General features: G+C 38.2%; 1 protein-coding gene across 1 annotated transcript in view; it reads right to left on the bottom strand.

Annotated features, from left to right (window-relative positions):
- robo2 (roundabout, axon guidance receptor, homolog 2 (Drosophila)) overlaps positions 1 to 24,463 on the bottom strand; it is a 351,523-nt gene that overhangs the window by 51,860 nt on the left and 275,200 nt on the right. The window contains exons 3-8 of the mRNA XM_016554373.1: positions 16,259 to 16,416; positions 15,016 to 15,136; positions 14,506 to 14,644; positions 9,653 to 9,789; positions 5,858 to 5,982; positions 4,478 to 4,649 (exon numbers count right to left, since the gene is read on the bottom strand). Coding sequence (XP_016409859.1) covers positions 4,478 to 4,649; positions 5,858 to 5,982; positions 9,653 to 9,789; positions 14,506 to 14,644; positions 15,016 to 15,136; positions 16,259 to 16,416 — 852 coding nt within the window. The remainder of the gene's footprint in view (positions 1 to 4,477; positions 4,650 to 5,857; positions 5,983 to 9,652; positions 9,790 to 14,505; positions 14,645 to 15,015; positions 15,137 to 16,258; positions 16,417 to 24,463) is intronic.

Raw genomic sequence — 24,463 nt, 5'->3', positions numbered from 1 at the left:
AAGTGTCTGAAAACATTAAGATTGTGGCCGTGTCCCGTGTGGCACAGGAAGCAGGATGAAGCCATGATTGCCTTATTCCTGGACGTATCAGGGTTATATGCACATTTTGTGGTCGCACCACAGGGCAGCGTCTACACCCCAAGCATTCTGGGAAAAACTGGGAGAAACGCTGAGTCTTGGTTTCTAGCTCACTGATGTGGCAGCGAGGTGGTTTTGTAGCTTCCAGTTAGTGCCTGAGATCCTTCATTTAGGAACCAGACTCTGAGTAAAATTTCATGTATTACTATATATCCGACTATCAGAGGCAGTGTGGTCGCTTAAATATCTCATGCTGGTTAAGAGAACATCCCCTCATAAACTGCTTCTCCCACCGTCCTAGAGCGCACAGATTGTTTCATTTTTTGTTTTGCGACGTTTATAATGACGGGCGTTCATGAAAAGATTTACATTTATTTTCATCTCATTGTGTAGATGCTTTTTTACTGCTTACAGTAGAGGACAATCTGTGAAATTTTATGGAGCAAATATAATTATGGCAAAATTGTAAGTAAAAACACTGCATTGTCATTGGCAACAGAAAGCCTTATCAAACCATGTGGATTGTGGAATAAATAAATAAATAAATCACACAGCACATAGGGATTCTATTTGTCTTGCAGTTCTCGATTGTCGGCCATAGATATTAAAAAAACGTGTAATTGTTTTTTGTAAGTGTTTTTATTTATTTATTTTTTGGTCATCTGATCCCATTATTTATTTTGTGTTGGTAAAATCTGAAAACCTCAAAATAAGGCATAGACAAACAAACAAATAAATATATATTATTAAAAGTATTGAAGTATATTATTACAACGAAATTTTTTAAATGATTACAAATATGAATAAATAAAATGTATATTAAAAATAAAAAAATAAGGAATTATAATATATTTATGTAATAAAAAGTATATAAAATAAATTAAGTGAGATTACATCTCACACAGGCCTATTGACAGGGCCTAAAATTAACACTCGCCAAGCGCCAAATGTGAGTAAAAATCAGCGATGGCGAGTATATGTAACAGTGTCAGTCGCCAGTTGGCGTGTACAACTTTTACGAATTATAACAATGCAATGAAGTGAAAACAACAGACAGTTTTTAAAAGAGATTCGTGGTTTCTGACATAAGCGAATAAAATAATCTTTTCCGAAGACAAGATCATCGTGATTAGCTGTTCTGTCATAAGCGACAAGAGCTAATCGAATAATAGGATACAAATGGACTGATAAGGTCAGAGCGGATGGCCAGCTTGCCCCTAGACATGGTTCTAATAACTTTTACCTGATGCGCGTTCGGCTGTTACACAGATGCTGAGCCGCTTCAGACAGCGCACCAGTAGCGCTTCAACGGACGAAAACACACAAAGTGTGCAAAAAAGAGTTTCATGGCCGGTAAAAAAAAAATTTTTGGCCGGTAAATTTTATCATGTCACCGGCCATTGGCAGGTGTGGCAAAAAGTTAGTTTTAGGTCCTGCCTATTGACGTTTATGGTGATGTCAAGTCACATATATTTATATTGCGCTTTATATACAATACAGACTGTTTTAAAGCCGTTTCACTGTAATAAACAAGAAAATAATAGTATTAAGTTCTTCAGTTATGAAACAAATCAAATTTCAGCTGTAAAGTAGCTCTAAAAATACAATAGTGTCATTATTCAGCACAGTTTAGTTCTATAATGATTCAATATAGTTCAATGACAGTGTGAATGTTGCAAAGTTCATTAGTTATGACACAAACTTGATTCAAATAAAGCAGCTCTTCAGAAGATAGTCAATAGTAGCGCAAAGTTAATCAAATTATGAAACAAGCTTCATTCAGCTATAAACAGCTTTAAAAGTGGCAATAGTGTCATTATTCAGCTCAATTCTGTTCAATAACAGTATTGATGTTGCAGGGTTCATAATTTTGGAACCACATTTGATTCAGCTATAAAGCAGCAACAATTGATGTACAAATGGGCATCAAATGCCCCTTGAGAAGTGCCAACCATTTATTTCTCCGACTAATAATAACACAATAATCACAGCCGTGTCCTGTCCCCTGCCCCTCTGAGGATACACTAATTAGCAGGTGTGAATTAATGACCAAAAAGCTGGTGGGTGCTAATTACAGACTGCACCTCTAACCCTTAAATACAGCTTTAGATGCAGTCTTCTTCCATTCTCGGCTGCGTTACTATTTGTCTCACTCTGAATAAAGGATGGTATTTATATTGTCCAAATCTCCATCGGAATGCCTCATTTGGGCTCAGGGATGAAGAGTTGCCATCCTAATTCATCAATGTGGATTACTCCGCTTCAAGGTTAAACCCCAGAGTGCTTTGCAGGCACATCCATCAGGCCGGTATAAACCCCAGAGATGCATGCGCGGATAGATAGATAGAGACTGATGAGGCATAATGGCTGTATTTGGATTAAAGCTGCATCCTCTGTACTGAATGAGTCTTTAGTGTTGCACTGTTGCACTTGAACTCGACTAGACTGCAGTTGCTTCCAATCAGCCCAATCTCATCCCTGCTGAAAGGACACATTATATTCATGATCGTTTTCTAAAGAACTGCTGAATAAATAAATAAATAAATAAATACATATTTTTTGCAAAACTTTTCGTAAAGTAAATGTGTCTTTATATCTGCAAGTACTCTGCAACATAAAAATAAATAAATGAAATCCATATAAATGTGAGTAACTAACTGACTAACTAATCAACTAAATAAATTTGCCTGCTAACTGACTAGTTATTAACAGAAAAAAAGTGCATTGACTTTCCTCCTTTTGCAGTGTCTGCTAAGATTAGGCAGTTTGGTTCATGTGTGAGTGTAATAAGACTAAGTCATATGTGTGTTGACGTGACATGATGGAGTGCTGATCATCTGACGGGACAGTTTTAGACAGCGTGAAGGCCTTGGTGCCGTCTGGCAGCAGCCATTTTTCATCAAATCTCTCCTTGAACCTGTCCAGCTCTCTCCGCCACCTCAACAGCCACTAAATCACACTCTTCCTCCAGCGCAGGTGTGGCCGTGACCCTCTTCCTCTTTCGTTCCTGTCATCCCTCTTTGCTGTCATCCTCCACAACATCTCACACACACGCATTTCTGAGTAAAAGCTGTTTATGGCAGTCTAGGTCATATGTGGTTTCTAAGACAAAATCGCTTAATGTATAGGCTTTGCAGTCAACCGTAACAGCCATCAACTTAAAATAATTACATTTTACTGTTAGACCGAAGATGTAGTTGAAAAGTTCATACAAACTGACTTCTTGCTACTTTTTCCTTTGTAAAAAAAAAAATCTCTTACACAACCCAAAACACGCTTTGTTGCCACAGCTATTTTTCCATGATCAGTATCTGAAGTTTTCAAGGACGGCTGTTTTCACTCCCTTCTCGAGCTGAAATGAAGTTTTCCTCCTGTCAAGAGAAGTTCACAGAGAACGTGCTCCTGTAATATTCAAACGTGAGCGGAATTCAGGGTCGTCAGGCTTGCTATTCATTTCACATAGAGAGGCAGAATCAATGCAGAGCTCAAGGCCACATTCCAATTCAGCTCTTAATGTGGATCCAGCGGCAACAGAAGTGGTTTTCATATGACATTTATCTTTCTGCCAGTACTTTTGTATGGGGATATTGAGGCCTCTGTTTGTGTTGGGTGTGAAAAGTGTAGGCTGACATATGAATGAGGGAAAATGAAAGAGTGGTGAAAAGAGAGCGACAGCGAGTGATAAAGAGCGAAATGATGAAAACAGAGGCTTAACAAAAGTCAGTTAAAATGTAAAAATAGAATTAAAAAATAAAATATTTAATTCTAATAATTATTGAATTAATCATAGTATTTTACAATTTCTGCACAATGCAAAATATTTATTTAAAAAATATTAAAAAAACATCATGATACAAAATATTAAAAAAACATCATGGGTGGAAGGAATGGGGAACTTTTGGATCCTTCCTAAAAAAAATATTTTTATTATTATTATTATTATTATTTATATGTAATATATTTATATTTTTATTATTTTATATTTTGTAACAAATTTATCAATAATAAAAAAAACAATTTGTAAAATTATAAAAGATATTATAAAATAAAAAATAAAATGCAATTTAATTCTAATGATTTAAATTAATTAAATTAATAATTAATCAGGACTGTTTTGAAAAGTACTGAATAACGAAAAAATAAAAATGATTGGATAGGTTTGTTATTTGCATTTTTGTTTTCCAATTTTCTTATACTGTATTTCTAATTATTAAAAAAAATGTATGACAAATAGTTTAGTTTGTGGCAGCTGCATGAGATCTTTTAGAAGGAACTGAATTGCTTCATTAAAAAAAAAGTCCTGAAACTAAAAACAAAGAAACAGAATGAAACACCAACAAGGTAAGAACTATCCACATTCCCAAAGCCCTGTTGTGGTCCGATCCACCCCAGTGCTTACCGTCTGTGACCTCAAGCTGTGCTTTGGCCAGGATGCTGCCCGCCACCGTCAGGGCCTGGCAGATATAATATCCCGCATCTGCCCGCTGGACCACTGTGATGGTCAGATCTCCACTGGGCGACACCGAGAAACGACTGTTGGGCTGCTGCGGTTGATTTGGAAACAGGAGGTTCTACACAAACAAAGAAAAGTGAACAAACAAGAAAAGTGTGAAGAGGATTTCCAGGGAGAATTCACTACCTGAAACCCACCATTCTTTGAATAGAAACACACCAGGAAAGACATTTTTGCATTAGAGGGGGTAAATTATTATCTGTATTATCAGCTATTAAAATTCTGAAAGGAATTACGGTGGTGTGACTTTAAATTGTGCAACACAATGGCTCACAGCAGATAAAGCTTCTGCTAACCAGTGTGCTAACCCAGACTGTGTATATCTCTCACTCTGTGTATCCATTGTGTCCAAATGACTCCAGTAATTGCTTTGGGCTGCATTGTGTACTCACTCTGTTTGACATGGATGTTGTATTTGAAATGAAATATGTTGGAAAGGGAGGAGGCCAGGTGATTCAAAGCTAATTCACCACCAGCGGCCGGTTTAGACTGTTCGCTAATTATGGCAGATAACAAGCTGGGTTCATTAATGGCCGTCATTGACCGAACCCTCATATTTACCTCAGATTTTATATCCTTGAGATCCCTCCACTCTTCCTTTCATTTTCTCTCTCTCTCTTTAGATTTCGGAGTCCTCATAGCTGACCGTCAGAAACCGAAAGGCATTAGCCGGATTCAATTACACCTAATGACTTTAATGCTCCAAATTATACCCCAAATGATGTTTTTTCTTTCTTTCTTTCACTCTTTTTTTAATTAGCCTCTCACACATGATAGATGTTGGGTCCATTATCCTCAAGTGTGACTGAGAGGCTTCTCTCAACGCTAATGACTCAATAACTGCTTTAATTTTGCCTTTTAACAAATACCTTCATATCTTACTTAAGAGAGGAATGGCAGGACAGAAAATGTAATAGAAAGTTTTATATTGCATTTAATATTGGGATTAAGAATCAAATCCTCCAGTATTTCAAAATTTTTATTCCTTTTATAGGAATTTTTAACTAGCTTGCCATGCTAAAGCTCACTGCTACAATGCTAGCATGTTCTGGGTGGTTGCCAGTTTTGCTATCACTAAGGTCCTTTGGGTGGATGCTAGGTGACCCATTCCTAGATATAACTTGTATCCCTTCTTCAATATAAGTCTAAGGGATTTGTTCAACCGTTTTATTGTCAATACGCCTGGAGCATGTATGCTAACCACTAGCCCAATGCTTTCACAAAAATAAAAGTAGGTTAAAAAGAGAAAATTGTTCTCTCTCTTACCTGACTTCCTTCTTTCTGCCAGAAGACTGCTGGCTGTGGGTTCCCTTTGGTCTCACAGGGGAAACTGGCGGTCCGTCCCTGCGCTACAATCTGATCCCGCGGCCTGATCACGAACTGCGGTGCGGCTGAGTCAAGAACCAAAGACATTACCATTACACCCTACCCTTAGACACAAACACACACTGACACATACACGCTGATCACTGGCAGTCAGTGGGAACGTCAGGCATCCACAGGCATTGACTGCCAAGGTCACTGAAACAGAGCTTCCATGCATCAGCCCGTTTCCAACACCATTCGGCCTCTTGGATTATCTGTTTGCTTTGACCACAAACAGCAAGGACAGCGACAGCAACCACAGGAAGCCATTCATCCAGGTGGGGCCGCGGATGGCGGTTCTGAATGAATGACGGCAGCTTTCAGGCACAGCCGTGCTGCAGTCACAACACCAGAGGGAGGGGTGGGTCATTCCGGTCAGGACACACGGAGAGGAGAAGCTAAGTGTGGACGCCACACCATGAACTTGAGTGGACAGTTCTTTTGTAAGTGGGTTTAAATGCTCGACTCTATTTACTCTAGCTACACAAAACAGTTTCTATTCCTGTATCGAAGACAAGCAGAGGTCACAAGCTGGACAAGCTTGGAAAACATTGAATTGCTGTTGGACATCATTCTCTATTCTAACTGCCAACTTGGGTCAAGTTCTCACAAAACGAGATTTTTTTCCCGCCTTATGCGTCACACTTAGCAAAGTATTTTTAACCTCTCAACTCACCCGACACAGAAACTCAGCCAACATTCCTGCAGAGCACATTCAAATAAACCAATTAAAAGTACCATGTTCCCTGCTTTCCCTGTCTAACCTGACCTTAAAATGGCATCAGAATTCAGAAACAGGGATCCGAACTTTCCCCTTAACATGGAGTAAATGCTACTTTCTCCTTAATGAGAAGGTTAGGGCACCAATGATCTAAAAAAGGTTTGCCAGAGTCTTTAAAGGCAGGCAATGGCAGCTGGAGCTTGTGAGAAGATAAAATGCTATTGCAGACGGTACCACTCACATACAGTTAGGGAGTTCCAAGGATGGAGCAAAGTTCTTTATATGGAGGAATAGATGTTTTACCTGACCTAAATAAAAGAACAATTTGCTTCTGCCAGCAACTCTGAACGGCGACCCTACAATCAATCATTTTTAACCGAACAAAAATAACACAGAATGTACTACTGTTAAAAACTGATACTTTTCAGTCATGAGGTTCACAAGAAGTCACAAATTCAGACCAAAAACAACAACTACCACGTAATTTGAACATTCCGACGCTGTGTTAGTTTTATACTTGTAGCCACAACAATAAATCTAGATGCAGGACTCCAAACCGTTGAGTTAGTTTAGCAGGGGAACCATTACTCACAGTACGCCCATCTACAAAAGAAAAGGTCTGACAGCGGAAAAAATGCTCTCCCCCTCCATTTTGATCCCTAAATGAGCCCATCTACTGTCTGTGCAGCTGGCAACTATGGACAAGAGAACTCTGCAAGTGTTTGTGATTTATGTGGCTGACTGATTTTTGTGAGGCTGTACTTGACTAAGGCTGACACATTCAGGCAAGTTACAGATGGTGGCAGATTTACACACACACACAGACACACACACACACACACACACACACACACACACACACACATCCCAAGTCTATCTGTTCCAGAGGGGATTCTAAAGAGTAGAACAAAGCTAGTCATAAATAAACTGTGATTGCATCCCTGGAACATTCTTTAATGCATGTGTGCTGGCCTCTTTTCATTGGGAAGTGTCTGCTGGGAGAATGAGGCCCTGTAAGAGCAGAATAGCTGATCGGCTCCCATATTTAATTCATGACGGAGCACATCTGCTTCGTACTGGAGAGAGTTCATGACTAAACACACTTCTGAGAGCTGTAAATAAACACACATGAGAACAACAGGAAAAAAGCATGCACACTCTCTCCGAAATGCACACACAGACAGAAAAATAAACAGAAACTGACATGACTAATCGAACAACTTCGCAGGATGCTAGAACATGTTGTTTTAAAGTATTTCAACTCAGCCAAATGCACACCCAGATGGTTGTGTGTGTTAGGAAGACTGCTGAATTATATTCATTAAGCAGAAGCCACAAGTTTTAAGCAATTAACACACTCATAAGCTTTTTTAGAAGAGTACTATCACAACCTATAATCCTATAATAAAGGTAGTTAGTACAGCCACAGGTTAGTATGGGATAAAACTCTACTTTGTTACTTTGCTATCAAGTTCATCAGGATGGGAAGGGGAAGTAGTGAAGCGTAAACAGGAAGTACTGAATCTCTACAGAGTTAGTTGAAGAGTTGAGCCAGCACACTGTATGTGTGCAACGTGGACAGCTAAGAAAATCAAAATCAGCACTCCTGTCTCTCCTCCATAACTGACACGTATCTCTATTCATATGAAGTCATTAAAATCGGGGGCTCGTCCGGGATACAATTCAAGCTATGAAATCTCCTTCACCTGCAATAACGAGGTCTATATACACAGCTCTCTGTGAAGAAGCTGAACCGGCAAGACAGAATATGGGCAAAATAGATGGAATGGCCAAGAGAAACTAGCTGACAAAAAAGCAGTTATTATTATTTAATGCAGTAGTGGACCTGTCGAAGAGGCTGATGCCATATTGACATTAAGAGTGAGCAATCACGCTCAGAGTGCTGTCCTCTCCTTCCCTCCTCTGTCTCTCTCTCTCTCTCTGGAAAGTGAGCTTGTGTAAAAACCCTCCACTTTGCATCCCCACACATCCCTTCATGGCTGAACTCTGTCTGCTTGTAAATCCCGCTTTCAAAAGGGCTGAAAATTGACGGCTGTCCCCATTGGCAGCTCCAGACCCCTCCTGAAGGCCACTGACCACCCCCCACCCACATGAGGAGCCCTCCACAGTGCATCTAAGCAGGTTGTTTTAATGTGGTGAGAAGAGAATGGAGACTGAGAAGAGGTGGAAGGGGAGAGAGGGAGATTATGGTGAAAATAATTTTTTTTTTAATTAACCTTGCCCACCCGAGCTGGGCTTTTCGAGGTCGGTCTGCACCAGTAAACTGTGAAATGGTTTCGCTGGTTTGGGCTGGAGTGCCACAGTGGAACTGAGGAGATAGCATGTTTATGTGTGTGCAGAGGGGGGATTGGTGGCCTCCATTCTAGGGGGTGTAAATAATAAAAAAGGATTGGTGCCTAGGGCAAGATCCCCCTGCCCCCCACCTACCTAAATTACACTTCAGGAGTTCATTTGAGACCCGTCAGGAGGTTATCTCACTCTTTTAGACTGAGACTACACCAAAAATACATTACACTGCTATTGATTTCCAGTAAAGGGAAACCTTACGATAAAGTCAAATAACCAAGATCAGCACAAATGCACTGTTGGGTCTCTGAGATGCTCTAATATTTGGTTTTGTTTGTCAAATAAAAAAATGAATAAAAAAATTATCCAATCTGTTTTTTTCTTTTTTCTCTCTAATTTATCCCTTTAATGTATTTAATCTCTTTAAGCCCTTAAACAGGTGGTGCAATTTAGGAATCCAGCAATCAATAATTATAATCAAGTAATCAAAAACAGTAATTAGTAATCAATGATGCAATCAAAAGCATTCGACTAAGCTGATTGCATGAGTTGCTTTGAAACATTTGAATGAAATGCATATTTCTGAAGGCAACCAACCACCCTGTGAGGCTGGAAAGTTGTAAGCAGTGTCATTTTACTTTTGTGGTAGACTTGGATACTCAACTGACCTCTGACCGTGAGGGTGGTGGACGCCTCCGTTTTTCCAACTCTGTTCTCAGCTACACAGGTGAAGGTTCCTTCATCGCTCGCTGCTGCCTTCTTTATCCTCAGCACATAGTCATCTTTATCATATTTAATATCATACCTGAAACACATATGAACAGAAGATGAGTATAGCAATTAGAAACAACTTCTGATTATGTGATAAACATATGTAAGTACAGTATACACTACTGGGTTCAGTAAGACTTGATTTATTAGATATAAACTAGATATAAAATACTTTTATTGAGCAAGGATGCATTGAATTGATCAAAAGTGCTATATTTCAAATAAATGCTGCACTTTTGAACTTTCAATTTTTTTCTGTTTCTTTTTTCTTTTCTTTTCTTTTTTCTTTTTAAATCAAATAAATGCAACCTCAGTAAGCATAAAAGACTTCATTTTAAAACATAAAAAAAATCTTACCAACCAACCCACACTTTTGAACGGTAGTGTATAATACATAAGATATATTAAAATTATCATTAAATTTGATAACACATCACAGCAGATGCTATTTAGAACACCATATTAGGAAAATCTGGTATATTCAGAGAAAGAGCACTGTATAGAAACACTGCATTTTTTATCACTGACAGAGAAAGATCAATTATTCAACAATGACACACACTCTACAGAGAAGGAGGAGGCTTTCAACTGGAACCGCAGATGCTTCCAATATTTATGAGGCATCCGATGTGTGTGTGTGTGAGAGAGAAGTGGGCGTATCTGGGAGCTAATCATAAAAACAGGCCGATTCCAGGTCAGACTGTACAGAAAGGGATTTGAGATGTAGAATCCAGCCTTATTGATCTGCACCTCTCTGGCAGCTCCTAGGTACTTCAGCAGCACTATGTCCTGGAAACTGACAGCCAAAGGTGATGAGCTGTGTGTGAGTGTGTGTGTGTGTGTGTGTGAGGTGAAAGTGTGGTTGACAGGCCTTGCAAGTTGGTCTTCTTTGTAGCATTTTGCTATAATTGGGATTTCTGGAGAGTGTATGCATGTCTGTGAGCAAGTGTGAGAGGGTGTTGTGCCATAGCGGTTTTTGTCTGACAGCTAGAAAACACTCTGTCTGCTGTCTGTCACTCCAGATCCGCCCTTCCACAGGAAGCAGGGCTCAGAGAGCACGCCATGTGGCGCAGGAGACAGGCTGATCCCTGACATGAGGACCAATGAGACCAGAATTATTCTTCTAAAGACTGTTGTTTATAAAGACAATATACAGTCAAACCACAGAATGTATGTTGCTTCATTAAAAAAAAGGGGAACCAGATGAAAAAAAGGGGGGACCAGAATAAGGACCAAGAAGAATATTTCACCTTAAAATTAAGAGAAATATATACAGTAGAAAGAAAATTCAGTTTATTTGTGTTGTTTTTGTTTTTGTTTTAGAAGTAGCTTTAAATTATATATAGTGTAAAACTGTATACTTTCATTTATTTATATATATATATTATTATATATAATATTCTATATATGTATGTAAAAATATACAATTTAATATATATTCGCATTACAGTAATAATACAGTTTTATTTATTTATTTATGTATCATCAAAATAAAAGTATAAATATATATTATAAAATTATAAAATTACATATATATTTGATTTTGGAATTGAAATATAACCTGGCCATTCTCAGCTTTCTAGAGAATCACTCATAATGGGAAAGAAAGAAAGAAAGAAAGAAATTAATCACATTAATTTTCAGCACTATTTCAGCTATAGTCAGATTGCTTTCCTTGGTTACGACTGCTAACTTCACCATACTACTATGTGACATATTGCATGCATTGATCATATATGCAAGGTCACAAAGTCCAGGGTCACTTCAGGTTTAGGAGAATAAAGCTGATACTGTTTGAATGAAAACAGAAGGAGAATGTCACTGCACAGAAGCTAAACATTCCGATGTATCATGTGTCTTTCTGACAGAGCCTGAGGCAAAGTCTGATGTGATTGGACACAGAGAGAGAGAGAGAGAGAGAGAGACGGAGGTTAAAGAAACAACATAAACAGATGCAAATCATATGTTCAACCACTAAGACTAAATATTGCATGAAACAAGTCTGGTAAAACGAGACACTGAAACAGTAGCGCTCTGTATGTGCTTCCTTTCTGAGCTGGATCTGGTCTCTATTAGAAGAGGAATGCAATTACACATGAAACAGGGCAATGCTGAGGATACACTACACTCCATCGGCTCTCCAAACAACACACACACACATATTACGAAGCATGCACTGCTGACAGATTTGGGGTGTAAACATTTGCAGACACAGCTTTTGAGTGTCTTTTCCTTGTTAAATTGTACTTGGAGCTCAGAGTTGCTGTGTGCGCCAAATGGTCTGGTGTTACTTTGACAAGCTAATAACTTCAGAGAGAGAGAGAGAGAGAGAGACGGAGGTTAAAGAAACAACATAAACAGATGCAAATCATATGTTCAACCACTAAGACTAAATATTGCATGAAACAAGTCTGGTAAAACGAGACACTGAAACAGTAGCGCTCTGTATGTGCTTCCTTTCTGAGCTGGATCTGGTCTCTATTAGAAGAGGAATGCAATTACACATGAAACAGGGCAATGCTGAGGATACACTACACTCCATCGGCTCTCCAAACAACACACACACACATATTACGAAGCATGCACTGCTGACAGATTTGGGGTGCAAACATTTGCAGACACAGCTTTTGAGTGTCTTTTCCTTGTTAAATTGTACTTGGAGCTCAGAGTTGCTGTGTGCGCCAAATGGTCTGGTGTTACTTTGACAAGCTAATAACTTCATATCTCATCTCTGTATGAACAGCACAGGCATCCTGACAGCAGCAGAAGTTTGTGAAATTCTGTAAGAGAATTCCACATTGACAAGAAAAGGATTTGGTGCTCCAATCAAACGCCTTTTCCAAAGGTTTTCACCTATTAAATGTGACTAAAACGTTGTGTTTTGTGAATGTGGGTGTCTGTGCGATTGCATAACCTGAAGGTCAACTGGTTTCCAACCCGTTATCTACCACATACGCGAGCTCTTTAAAGTCAGACATCTACATAATCAGAAGAGAGAGAGAGAGAGATAGAGAGATGATGAGGAAAATACAAGTGACTCTGCACGATGGGTGACGGCTGAGAATGTCAAAATTAATATAATCTGCCGCTTCAGAGACAGGAAATAAAATAAGACGACGAGACACGTGTTTTGTCTAGGCTGGGTCTTGCATATACATAAACAGAAGAGAGAGAGAGAGAGAGAGAGAGAGAGAGACGATGAGGAAAATACAAGTGACTCTGCACGATGGGCGACGGCTGAGAATGTCAAAATTAATATAATCTGCCGCTTCAGAGACAGGAAATAAAATAAGACGATGAGACACGTGTTTTGTCTAGGCTGGGTCTTGTAGTAATTACGTGCTGTGAGACTGAGTTATTTAATTATTAGATTGTCATTGTTTCTTTCTAAAAACCTAATTAATTTCTCGATATGCTTCTTGGAAAGAAAAGAGAAGAAGCATGTTGAATTATTACCTGACAGATACACTGATTGTAGCACTCGCTGAATTAATTACCATGTGTGTTTTAGCTGACAGCTGAATAATGCAGATTAATCTAATTGTTTCTTACAAAACTAATAAACCAAGAAAAGTCTTTATAGAAATGCACAGAAGGACATTTGTGATCTGATGAAAGGAACATGGTAAAGTACAGTAATTATATCTTAATCTTTATGAATTTATTACGTTTAGCAATTGGACACTATAGGACAGAATATAATTATGACGAATTACGTCAATGGACTAACAATAAACCAGTGTTACTTTAGTATCATTGAAATAATACAGTTTTCATTTATAGTTTGAATCCATTTTTAATACTATATTATATTATATTTGTAAAATATTTTTCATATTACAAAATGGATAATAAATGGATAAAAATTCAACCACACTAGGCCTAGAGCACATATTACAGTACATATTCTGACATCATTATTCAAATATTAAAATATGCCATGAAATATTATTACAATCTAATATGTTTTTTTCCCCCAGGATTCTTTGATGAATAGAAAGTTCAAAAGAACCGCATTGAAATATAAATATTTTGACAGATTATAAATGTCTTTACTGTCGATTTTGCTCAATTTAATGCATCCTTGCTAAATAAAAGTATTAATTTCTTTTTTTCCAAAAAGGTAGTGTATAATAATAATTCAGATAAAAAAAAAAAAAAAACACCATAGGACTTTTTTGTAAGAGTTAACAAGAGTAAAATGAGTAAAATATTAACAGAGTAAAAAGAGTAATAGGACAATTTGCATCCTTTCTCAGCCCTATGATCATTTCCCATCTTTTCATGTGTTTTTTATGAATTCAATCCCAGATTTATTGCTTTAGACACAATGTATCTGGTCAATGACTAAATCTTTTTTTATATGTCCTGAAGGATGATCTTTGTCAAAAGCATTCTCATCCTCTCTCTCTCTCACTATCACAGTTTGAATGAAGAGGCCTGAGGGTTCGTAACGTCTCTTTTGCTGTTCCAGAGCCTCACCTGCACCGGTCCACCTGCAGCCTCACCTGTCTTTACCTTAGGGCCTCAGCACAGAGCAAAAAGAACACCAACCACTGAGGCCCATGACGCAGCTCTGGCTTATATTATCTGCACGGGGCCTCACGACAGATCTGGTGTGTTTCTGAAAATGGGCCTCAGCATGGAGCTCAACACCTACATCACAGACGGCTTTTATGGCTGTGCGAGTAGAAGTTTGAAATAAGGCTTTAGATTGGCAGACGTCTCTGCCAGCGTGTCCCTGTCTCACCTCCCACGGGGGACATCAATTTCATCTTTTTTCCAGCGGACGGTAGGCTGCGGGTCTCCCTGCACCTGACAGCGAAACTCCACCGCCTCCTCCTCCAGAACCACCTGGTTAATGGGCCGTCGTAGGAATGTGGGCCTCTCTGAAAGACACACAGTGGAGAAAAGGACATAAGGGACAAAGAGACGTCATTCACTCGCTGTGACTCAGCATCCAGTCACAGACCCCGAACAGAAGCTCTCGCAGAGATTTGTGGTATTGTGTAAGAGTATCAAATGCTTTTGTGTTCCAGCATGTTTTATGACTAACGTGAAGACACAGGCATAACAGAGGCATTAAACATGACACATTCTCTCACGCTGGAAAAATCGGAATCGTTCAAACTTGCTTGTTTACAAAAGCATCAACCATGAGCTGAGATGTTAAACATTTTCAGAGCATGACTAAAATATTTTTTGGATATTTTAAGGCTTTTTTGTAGTTTGGAAATGTCAGACAAGAGTTGGCACGTACCGAACACAGTGACCTGGGCCGTCTCACTGTCTCTCTCACCGACCATATTGGTGCCCACGCAGATGTATATGCCAGCGTCGCTCTTCCTCGTGTTGGAGATCATCAGCTTCCCTCCACGGATCTGAAGGGGAAGACAAGAACGTTACAGTCTCTGCGACAACTCATGCGATAAGTTTCTGCAACACTCTCTGTGATGTTACTTGAAGTTAGATGCCTTGCTCAAGGGCAAAATAGATGTAGTTTATGATTCACCTTTTGATGGTTTTGAAACTGTAATGTTTTTGACTCAAGGCCGGATCATTAACCACCATTCCACACCTCAAATAAAGTTTTCTTTGTTGCAAAAAATGTGTCAGTTAGTTTAGAAACATTTATATTTGAATGATACATCTTTGTAGTATATTGGAAACATGACCAGACAGTTTTTGCCAAGTCTCAGAATGATTTTGCCCTAAAACAAAAAATGTTTTGGTTTTGAAAGTTGTTGTTGTTTTATTTGGTCTTGCAAAACTTTTTAGCAAGTGAATGTAGATGACTTTTTTGATGTTGTGATGATGATTTGTTTTCTTTAAGGGTTTTAGAGAACAAAGCAAAGCAAACGAAACAAACAACAAAACAAACAAAGCAAAGCAAAGCAAAGCAAAGCAAAGCAAAAGCAAAGCAAAGCAAAGCAAAACAAAACAAAACAAAGCAAAGCAAAGCAAAGCAAAGCAAAGCAAAGCAAAGCAAAACAAAGTTTTTTTTTTCTTGCAAAAGCAAGCAAGTGAATTTAAAGTTTTTAGTTTTAGATTTTTTTTTATATTTACCCAGGGTTTGGGTAACAAAAAAACAACAAAAAAAATTAAAAAAAATTATAATATATTTTTTATAATTTATAAAATATTAATCATATTTTTTAAATAATAAAAAATCAAATCAAATAAAAAAAAATCCATACAAACAAACTGAATATGAATAGGGTTGCAAAGAGGCAGAACATTTCTGGTAAACTAGAAACATTCCAGAATTTTTAGACACTTTCCAGGATTTTTTGGAAACTTTGAGGAAAATTGTGAAAATTTTTGAAAACTTTTGGGAAATTTTTCACCCCTTTGCAACCCTAAATATGAATAGTTCCTGACTCTCATTCTCACCTTTATCCTGTTATCCTTCTCATCAAATTGGAATGAATGAACGAAAGAACATACAAATGAATGAATGAATGAATGAATAAATAAATAGTTCCTGTCTCTCCTGTTCTCACCTTGATCCTGTCATCCTTCTCATCGATTCGTACTTTGTCTTTCTTCCAGTAGATGGTAGGCTCCGGGTGTCCACGAGGGGGAACGCACTCCAAGATGGCCGGCTCTCCAGCAGCCACCACCACATCCGTAGGGTTCTGTCTGAAATCATCACGTAACACTGAGAGAGAGAGAGAGAGAGAGAGAGAGAGAGATTAGCTCATTCTTTAACCATTTGTAAATTTAGTCATGCTTACAATCCCCGAGGCATAAATAAATGTTCTTTTGTTGCTGAAACAGATGTCATTTCATTAAGTCCTCTAAAATGCTAACACGCTCCAGCAGTGTTCAAATGTTAGCTCCCATTCAACAGGGGTGCAGAGAGACACCTGTTTGAAAGTTCTGTTAAGTATTTTGAGGTCACGGGAACGACAGACGTGGTAAATCATGCTGTGTGTGAAGGCATCCGTCTGCAGAAGGGTATGCATGAGTTTTATTTGATGGGGTGACTACAAGGAAACCTTCATTGAACTTAATGGGGTTCCCTATCGAGACAGGAGAACAAACAGAGAGAGGGAAGAGATATTGTGCCCTCCAGCTCTCTGTCACTCATATGCATGCAGCAGAGGAACGTATACGAACACACACACACACACAGTCGGTGGGTGGGCTGGTAAATCAGTGCCAACTAATCACCCATGCACCTTTTATCACAACCTATGCCTCTGGCCATGACTAATGTAGCAGTAAACGCGACAGCAAAAACATACATGAGGTCACCCAATTATCAGCAATGAATAAATGCAATGAATTAATAAACACATCTGTACACATCTTCACATTCATCAACGATGCTTTATTAATAAGTTGGGTAATTATACTCTAGTGCTGACCTGTGAGGGACCAAACGATAAATCTGTCAAATGATCATGCAATAATAGAGAAAAATGCTCTCGACTTGTCTTAGTTAAGATTTATGAATCAGATAATGACTTTAAAGTGATTTAATAATAATTGTGAAAGAGAGCACTCTGATTCGAAAATCTGATTGGATAAATCATGCTTAAAGCTGTTCAAACGCTAACTCTGGTAGAGTCATCCCTGCATTAAACATGCCATGGAGTTGCTAAAGTGTTTCGAGCAGTTGCAGTGCAGTTGCTAGGGCATTCTGAATGGTTGCTAGGTTGTTGCTCAAAAGGGCACACTAACAAGTCTCTATGATATTCTGATCTCTTAGATATACTGTAGCTCTGGTCCTTCACCACAAGTCTGTGGCTTTTTTCAATCATTTGAAAAAGCAATGGCACATCTCTCCATCACTCAAGGGCAACTTATATGCTGAAGTTTAATAGTTAAAGTTAGTGATTTGTTCAAATAAGAATAACGCTGTAAAATGAGACAAAGCGCTGTGTATGTGTGTAATTTTACATTTCTTAACTTCATGCCTTTTTCTGGCCTCAGGCCGTGTACAGACATTCAATACGCATAATTACATTTTCATCCCTCCAAAAGCCTCGACTTCCAGCTCTCTTACATGTTTCTTTCTCTCTCTCTCTGGGTGCGATGAGCCTCTCGATCTTCCATCTGATTAATATTTATGTATTGTTCGTCTCCCTCCCCCGCACGCTAGCGAGAGCAGCATCTGTCTGTCAGGCTGGAGGCTAAAGGAGAGGCTTATCTGCTGAATATTCCTCCGCCACCCTCCTTCTCTTCCTCCTGGAGGACGGCTGGTAGAGGTGGAGAGGGTGTTTTTGGGCTACATTGGCAACTTTGCAGTTTTTTTGGCTAGATTTCAAAACATTTGGTGCGAAGTTAAGGGTTTGCGGTGGAAAAGTGTAACAGGAGATGATGCAATGGAAGGAAGCCAAGAGGATCATTAAAAAAAGGACAGATGCTACTTTGTACTTAAGTGTGTTTGGAGTCGTCAGACATAGTCAGTGCCAAAGGCAATTAAAGGGCCTGATATTCTTGAGTTTTTAAAATTTATTTCTTTATTTTTTGCTACATGTCTGGCACCTTAGACATCTAAAAAACAGCATGTCCTTGTAACAAGATTGCAAATGTGCTCTAAGATTGTACTACAGTCTAAAAATCTGTAATATGACTTATGTGAAGTAGTGCTACTTTATAGCTGAAACATTTATTGTTTATATGTTGTTGACTAAAAAAAGATTATTAAAGATCCTAAAAAATAAGATTGTAGAAAACTTTAAATTTGTTCTTTTGTAACACACACACACACACACACACTCACTCACACACACACACACACACACACAGGTCTATATGAATCTTAGATTTTTAGACTGTAGTACAATCTTGCACACAAAAACATGTTTTATAAAGTTGTGAATTATATAATATTAACTATTCCTTACTAATTACTATTACTTTTAATTATATATTAATTATTTTAGAAATTGACTTTTTTAAATAATGTTTTCTATCATCTTAAAATAGTTGTATAATTGTTACAATTTTTACAGTTAACCTCATTATAATTTACTAATTTAAATTATATAATTTATTAATTTAATTTATAAGAATTTTATAATTTTAAATTCTAAATTTCAAGGTGTACATTATTAACTTGAATATAATATAATTTTACATTAAAAAATAAAGGAATAATTTAAAAATATAAAATAAATGTTAAAAATATAATATAATATGATATGATATATGATATATGAGATATGATATGATATATGATATGATATAATTTTACATACCAGACATACAGAAATAAAATACTAATCAAATTATGTCAAGATAATTGGCAAGACCACACACAAACCTGTGGAGTGGATAATATGGTAATGTGCGCATATAAATCAGTTTGTTTTTACCCATCGTGCACTGCAGTGCTGGTAGCTTGTGTCTGCATCAGAGCCGGCAAAGGTCAGAACGCAGTGGGATTACAGCACAGAACTGGCCTAGAGCAATATCACACTCCTACTGCACTTTATAACAACAACATACTGATCGAGAGAGAGAGAGGTACAGAAAATGATTGTGGCCAGATGAGAGTTTTCCCAGTATGCTATAAGCAGTGATAGCATTTAATTTGAGTGCCTCTCAAAAGTGTTCACTACAGTTGATGCTGTGTCTGATGTGGCTCTCGCATGAAAGAGTGTAAATATGTCACTTTTAGAGAAATAGCACTTTTTTCCCCCCTCCGCACTGCCCCTGGCTCCGTTCGTATACATGCCTATGTGTGTGTGTGTGTGAGTTACAGGCAAGAGTAATGTGAAAATGTGCCCCAGTCTGTAGTTGGGAAGAAAGCTGTTCCATTTGTTTGCAGTATCAGTCCCGTTATGAGCTCAAGCCCCAGTGACCCCTGTAAACCCCATCTACACACCCGCACACAGCAAATAAAGGCCTCCAGACACACACACACACACACACACATTTTAAATGTTGCTACAAACATGTATGATTTTCTTCCTTTAAGAAAGTAAAAGCAACTTTTAGGATGCTTTTATAGTGTTTTACATAATTTTTTTAATCTTTAAAGCTCCAGTTTCATTGCAATTGCATGTAAAAGAGTGACAATTTCTTGTATTTTGTTTGATGGAATATAAATACCGACAGACTGTTAAATACACACACACACACACACACACACACACACTATATTCAAAGTTGTAAATTAAAACAATTATGAGTATGTGTTACTTTCTATCTAAAAATTTCATGCATAATTCAATGTTACTTGCATTTCTTTGTAAATATTTTTGAAATTTACTAGCATTTTCTAAGTGAAAATTGTTTCAAATTAAATCAACACCTTTTTTCTTCTTTTTTTGTTCAGTGCAGAATTTACATTTTTGGGTAAACTATTCATTTAAAAAAAAAAAAAAAAAAAGGAAAATTGGAAACACACTGTAAAAAATATATTAGTGAGAATATTAGTTTTTTACAAGAAAATACTACTTCAGTTTTTGTTTTTTACTTCAAAATTTAATTCAACTTTGTGAAATTTACTAGCAATTTCTAAGTGAAAATAGTTTCTTTACCAAATTGGTTTTAGTGCACATGTAACAATATTAGGGCTACAATGTAGCAATTACTGTATAAGTAGCTTCATTTTACATATAAAACAGAAGGTCAAATGGAGGTGTATGTACTGGCAACCAAACACCTCACACCTTCAAAAGCCGCACTTCCACCGTTAGCCTAACAAGACTGCCGCTAGCCAACCCGCTAATGACTTCCGCCCCATGCTAACGCCTCCGACTGGACCCTTGGCTCCGGAACACAAGCTCATCACAAACAATATAATTAACTCTTAATGAACCTCTCTGCTCGTTGCTCTGTCCTCCATGTGCACTTCCCAAATTCAATTTAGCCTAATCCCGGGCTTTATGGTAATGTATAGCTCATTAAAATGTTAGCTAAAAACTCATTAAAATTCACTCAAAGTAATAGCTTCATTACTGTGATATTGCTGAAAAGCAAAGACAAAACGAGGAAGATGGGGAGAAGGAGAGAGGAATGATGAAAAAGAGAGAATGACGGCTTTCTAATCACTTAATTGTGACTGAAAACAGCATTCATTTGCATAATACACACAGACACTAGGTGGCTAATTTTCACTGTGACTTGGTAATTAAACACCCCTCATAACTAAAGACACAATTCCTTCCAAAAATCATTTAAGGAGGCACTTCTGGGTCTGTAAGAGATGCCAAATGTCTCCATCTTCCTGTGTTAAAATGACACTCTGACCAGCTGCAGAGTGTGGAGACCCGGTGGATGCTGATACCATGGTATGTATGTATGTATGAGGGGTGGAACGGTTCGCGGAAAAAAATCGAACCGTACGATTCTCCACACACTGTTCGGCACGCGCTAGGACCGCGGTTCAACTTAAATCTGACAACGCATCTGTAATATGGTTTTGCTATAAATAACACGTAAAACAAACAGGGTTCGGCTAATGTATGTTTCTGTTGATGGATGCACATTCTGGCTTCCCAGTACATTACAACAACAGCGATGAAAAAACAAAAAAAACAAAAACAAAAATAAACCTGGACAAACCATTCACTCTTGTTCAATGCGAATGCCTTATGCTGGAATATGAGCATTTATTCCGTCATCACCCGGGTGCTGAGGCGAGCGCGCGCACACATGCGAGATATTTTAAGCTCTTTATGGTAATGTATAGCTCATTAAAATGTTAGCTAAAAACTCATTAAAATTCACTCAAAGTAATAGCTTCATTACTGTGATATTGCTGAAAAGCAAAGACAAAACCAGGAAGATGGGGAGAAGGAGAGAGGAATGATGAAAAAGAGAGAATGACGGCTTTCTAATCACTTAATTGTGACTGAAAACAGCATTCATTTGCATAATACACACAGACACTAGGTGGCTAATTTTCACTGTGACTTGGTAATTAAACACCCCTCATAACTAAAGACACAATTCCTTCCAAAAATCATTTAAGGAGGCACTTCTGGGTCTGTAAGAGATGCCAAATGTCTCCATCTTCCTGTGTTAAAATGACACTCTGACCAGCTGCAGAGTGTGGAGACCCGGTGGATGCTGATACCATGGTATGTATGTATGTATGAGGGGTGGAACGGTTCGCGGAAAAAAATCGAACCGTACGATTCTCCACACACTGTTCGGCACGCGCTAGGACCGCGGTTCAACTTAAATCTGACAACGCATCTGTAATATGGTTTTGCTATAAATAACACGTAAAACAAACAGGGTTCGGCTAATGTATGTTTCTGTTGATGGATGCACATTCTGGCTTCCCAGTACATTACAACAACAGCGATGAAAAAACAAAAAAAACAAAAACAAAAATAAACCTCACACAAAATATTGTCAAAATGCCCGTCTTGGTAAGTATCCTATAGCAGACATAGCTGGCTGAATGTACTGTATCAGTGCACTGGATCAGTGCATTCTTTTAAAGTGACAGCACTTTCTTAATATTAATCAAACAGCAACAACAAAGAAATCACTCACTGCTCTTGACTGAATATACTTTGTAATTTTAATAAAGATTCATCTTTAATTTATACATTCAAATATGCAATGCTGTTTTACATTTCATTACTTTATTAAATTTCTGTACCTAAAAACTAATGTTAGACCTACCTAAAAAAAACCTGAAAATCACTCTTTATTTTATTTGTAATCTATTGTATCTATTTGTGCTGTTGCTTGTAGTTAGATAGATTATTCTTATTTATTCATCATTTATTTGACAGTATAGTTTTTCCCTAAATATAGCACATACCGAACTGTACCAAAACCGTGACTCTAAAACCGTGATACAAACCGAACCGTGAGTAAGTTGAACCGTTCCACCCCTAGTATGTATGTATGTATCTGTCTGTCTGTCTGTCTATATATCTATCTACCTACCAGTGGCGGCTCGTTGGGGGAGGCAGGGGAGGCACAGCTTCCCAATTAGTGTGCCGCCTCTATTTTAAAACCCACGAGCCGCCACTGCTACCTACCTATCTATATATCGTCGATCTGTCCATCCATTCATCCATCCGTTCATTGTTCATCCATCTATCGGTCTGTCTGATCCATCCATCCATCCATCCATCGATAATAAAAAATACAATAAAATAAATAAAAAGTCTTCTGTTGCCATGCAATAGCTTTGTTTGAGTAACAGATTGAAATTGAAAGTTTTTCAGTGAAAATGTGAAAAAGAGCAGTGTCATCATTTCTCAAAATTTGTGCTCCACAGAACAAACAAAATCATACAGTTTTGAGAGGAGGAGGAAAACAAAAGAAAAAAAAAAACGGTGTCAAGAGGAAATAATCACAGGAAATGACATGCTTTACTGGTGAGCAGCAGACTTATGCTAGCTGGACCAGCACTAATCACCATAAACCAGCCTGGCCAACATGGAAACTTATACTGGACTAAACTGGTTTTCCAGCTGGGAACAGTGTGATCCACACACACACACACACACACCACAGATCGTCAGGCACTTCAAAAGCCACCCACATGTTCCAAAGAAAGTTCCAGCAGCCGTACAGAGAGCCTGATCCACTATAATGAACAACTCTTGAGTTTTGAAGCCTCGGCGGCACAGTGAGAAGCCTGCTACAGCAAACGCCTGATCAAAAGCCAAACCTTCTCCCTCCTCCGAAGCTCATCTATTTCTACATGCTTCGGATTCGCACGAACTTCCAAAGGAGAGAGCGAGCGAGAAAGAGAGAAAGATTAATAAAATGAAGGCTGCTCCTAATTCCACAGATATCAAAGATCTCGATCGCTTGATGAAGGTGCTGAACTTTTCATTTGGTCTATTTTTATGTGACTGAGGAGATGGCTTTCCTGAGATCTCCCTCTGCTCCATCTTTTCTCCTGCTCTTTAATTAGTTTGTCAAGATGGGAAAACGTCATGAGAAATGTCCTTGGGGAACTCTTTCGTAGAATCAGAGCTGTGGTCAATTTATACTCCCTCTCTTGCTCTCTATATATATTTCATTGTGAGTCAGAGGTAATTCCAAACCTTCTCCCTCCTCCGAAGCTCATCTATTTCTACATGCTTCGGATTCGCACGAACTTCCAAAGGAGAGAGCGAGCGAGAAAGAGAGAAAGATTAATAAAATGAAGGCTGCTCCTAATTCCACAGATATCAAAGATCTCGATCGCTTGATGAAGGTGCTGAACTTTTCATTTGGTCTATTTTTATGTGACGGAGGAGATGGCTTTCCTGAGATCTCCCTCTGCTCCATCTTTTCTCCTGCTCTTTAATTAGTTTGTCAAGATGGGAAAACGTCATGAGAAATGTCCTTGGGGAACTCTTTCGTAGAATCAGAGCTGTGGTAAATTTATACTCTCTCTCTTGCTCTATATATATATTTCATTGTGAGTCAGAGGTAATTTTAGCATGGCTGCCTTTTGGATTTTCCCTCTGCCTGCATGGTTTTAGCAGAGATGTGTCACTTCAGCTGAGCGGGGTTTAGACTGGAAATGGGCTGAAATCAATCTCTTTCTCCTTTTTAAAGCTTCTCTCCATCCCAAAAGGAACAGTTGCAAGAAGATATGGAATAGCTTAAGGTAAAAATATGACCTATTAGCTATGTTTGCATCATGTTTGGATTGTTTTCAAGTGATGTGTTTTGGTGGGATTCATTCATGCGGAAGTGATGCACTGTGACGCAAACTCTAATGGGTGTGGCAGAAGCCAGCTGCATGGTGAAAACACATTCACACAAGCAAACACATTTCA

The sequence above is a fragment of the Sinocyclocheilus rhinocerous genome, unplaced genomic scaffold, assembly GCF_001515625.1.
Source record: "Sinocyclocheilus rhinocerous isolate Xijiao unplaced genomic scaffold, SAMN03320098_v1.1 scaffold466, whole genome shotgun sequence".
In the NCBI taxonomy this organism is placed as follows: Eukaryota; Metazoa; Chordata; class Actinopteri; order Cypriniformes; family Cyprinidae; genus Sinocyclocheilus; species Sinocyclocheilus rhinocerous.
This window is presented reverse-complemented; position numbering and strand designations above follow the sequence as displayed.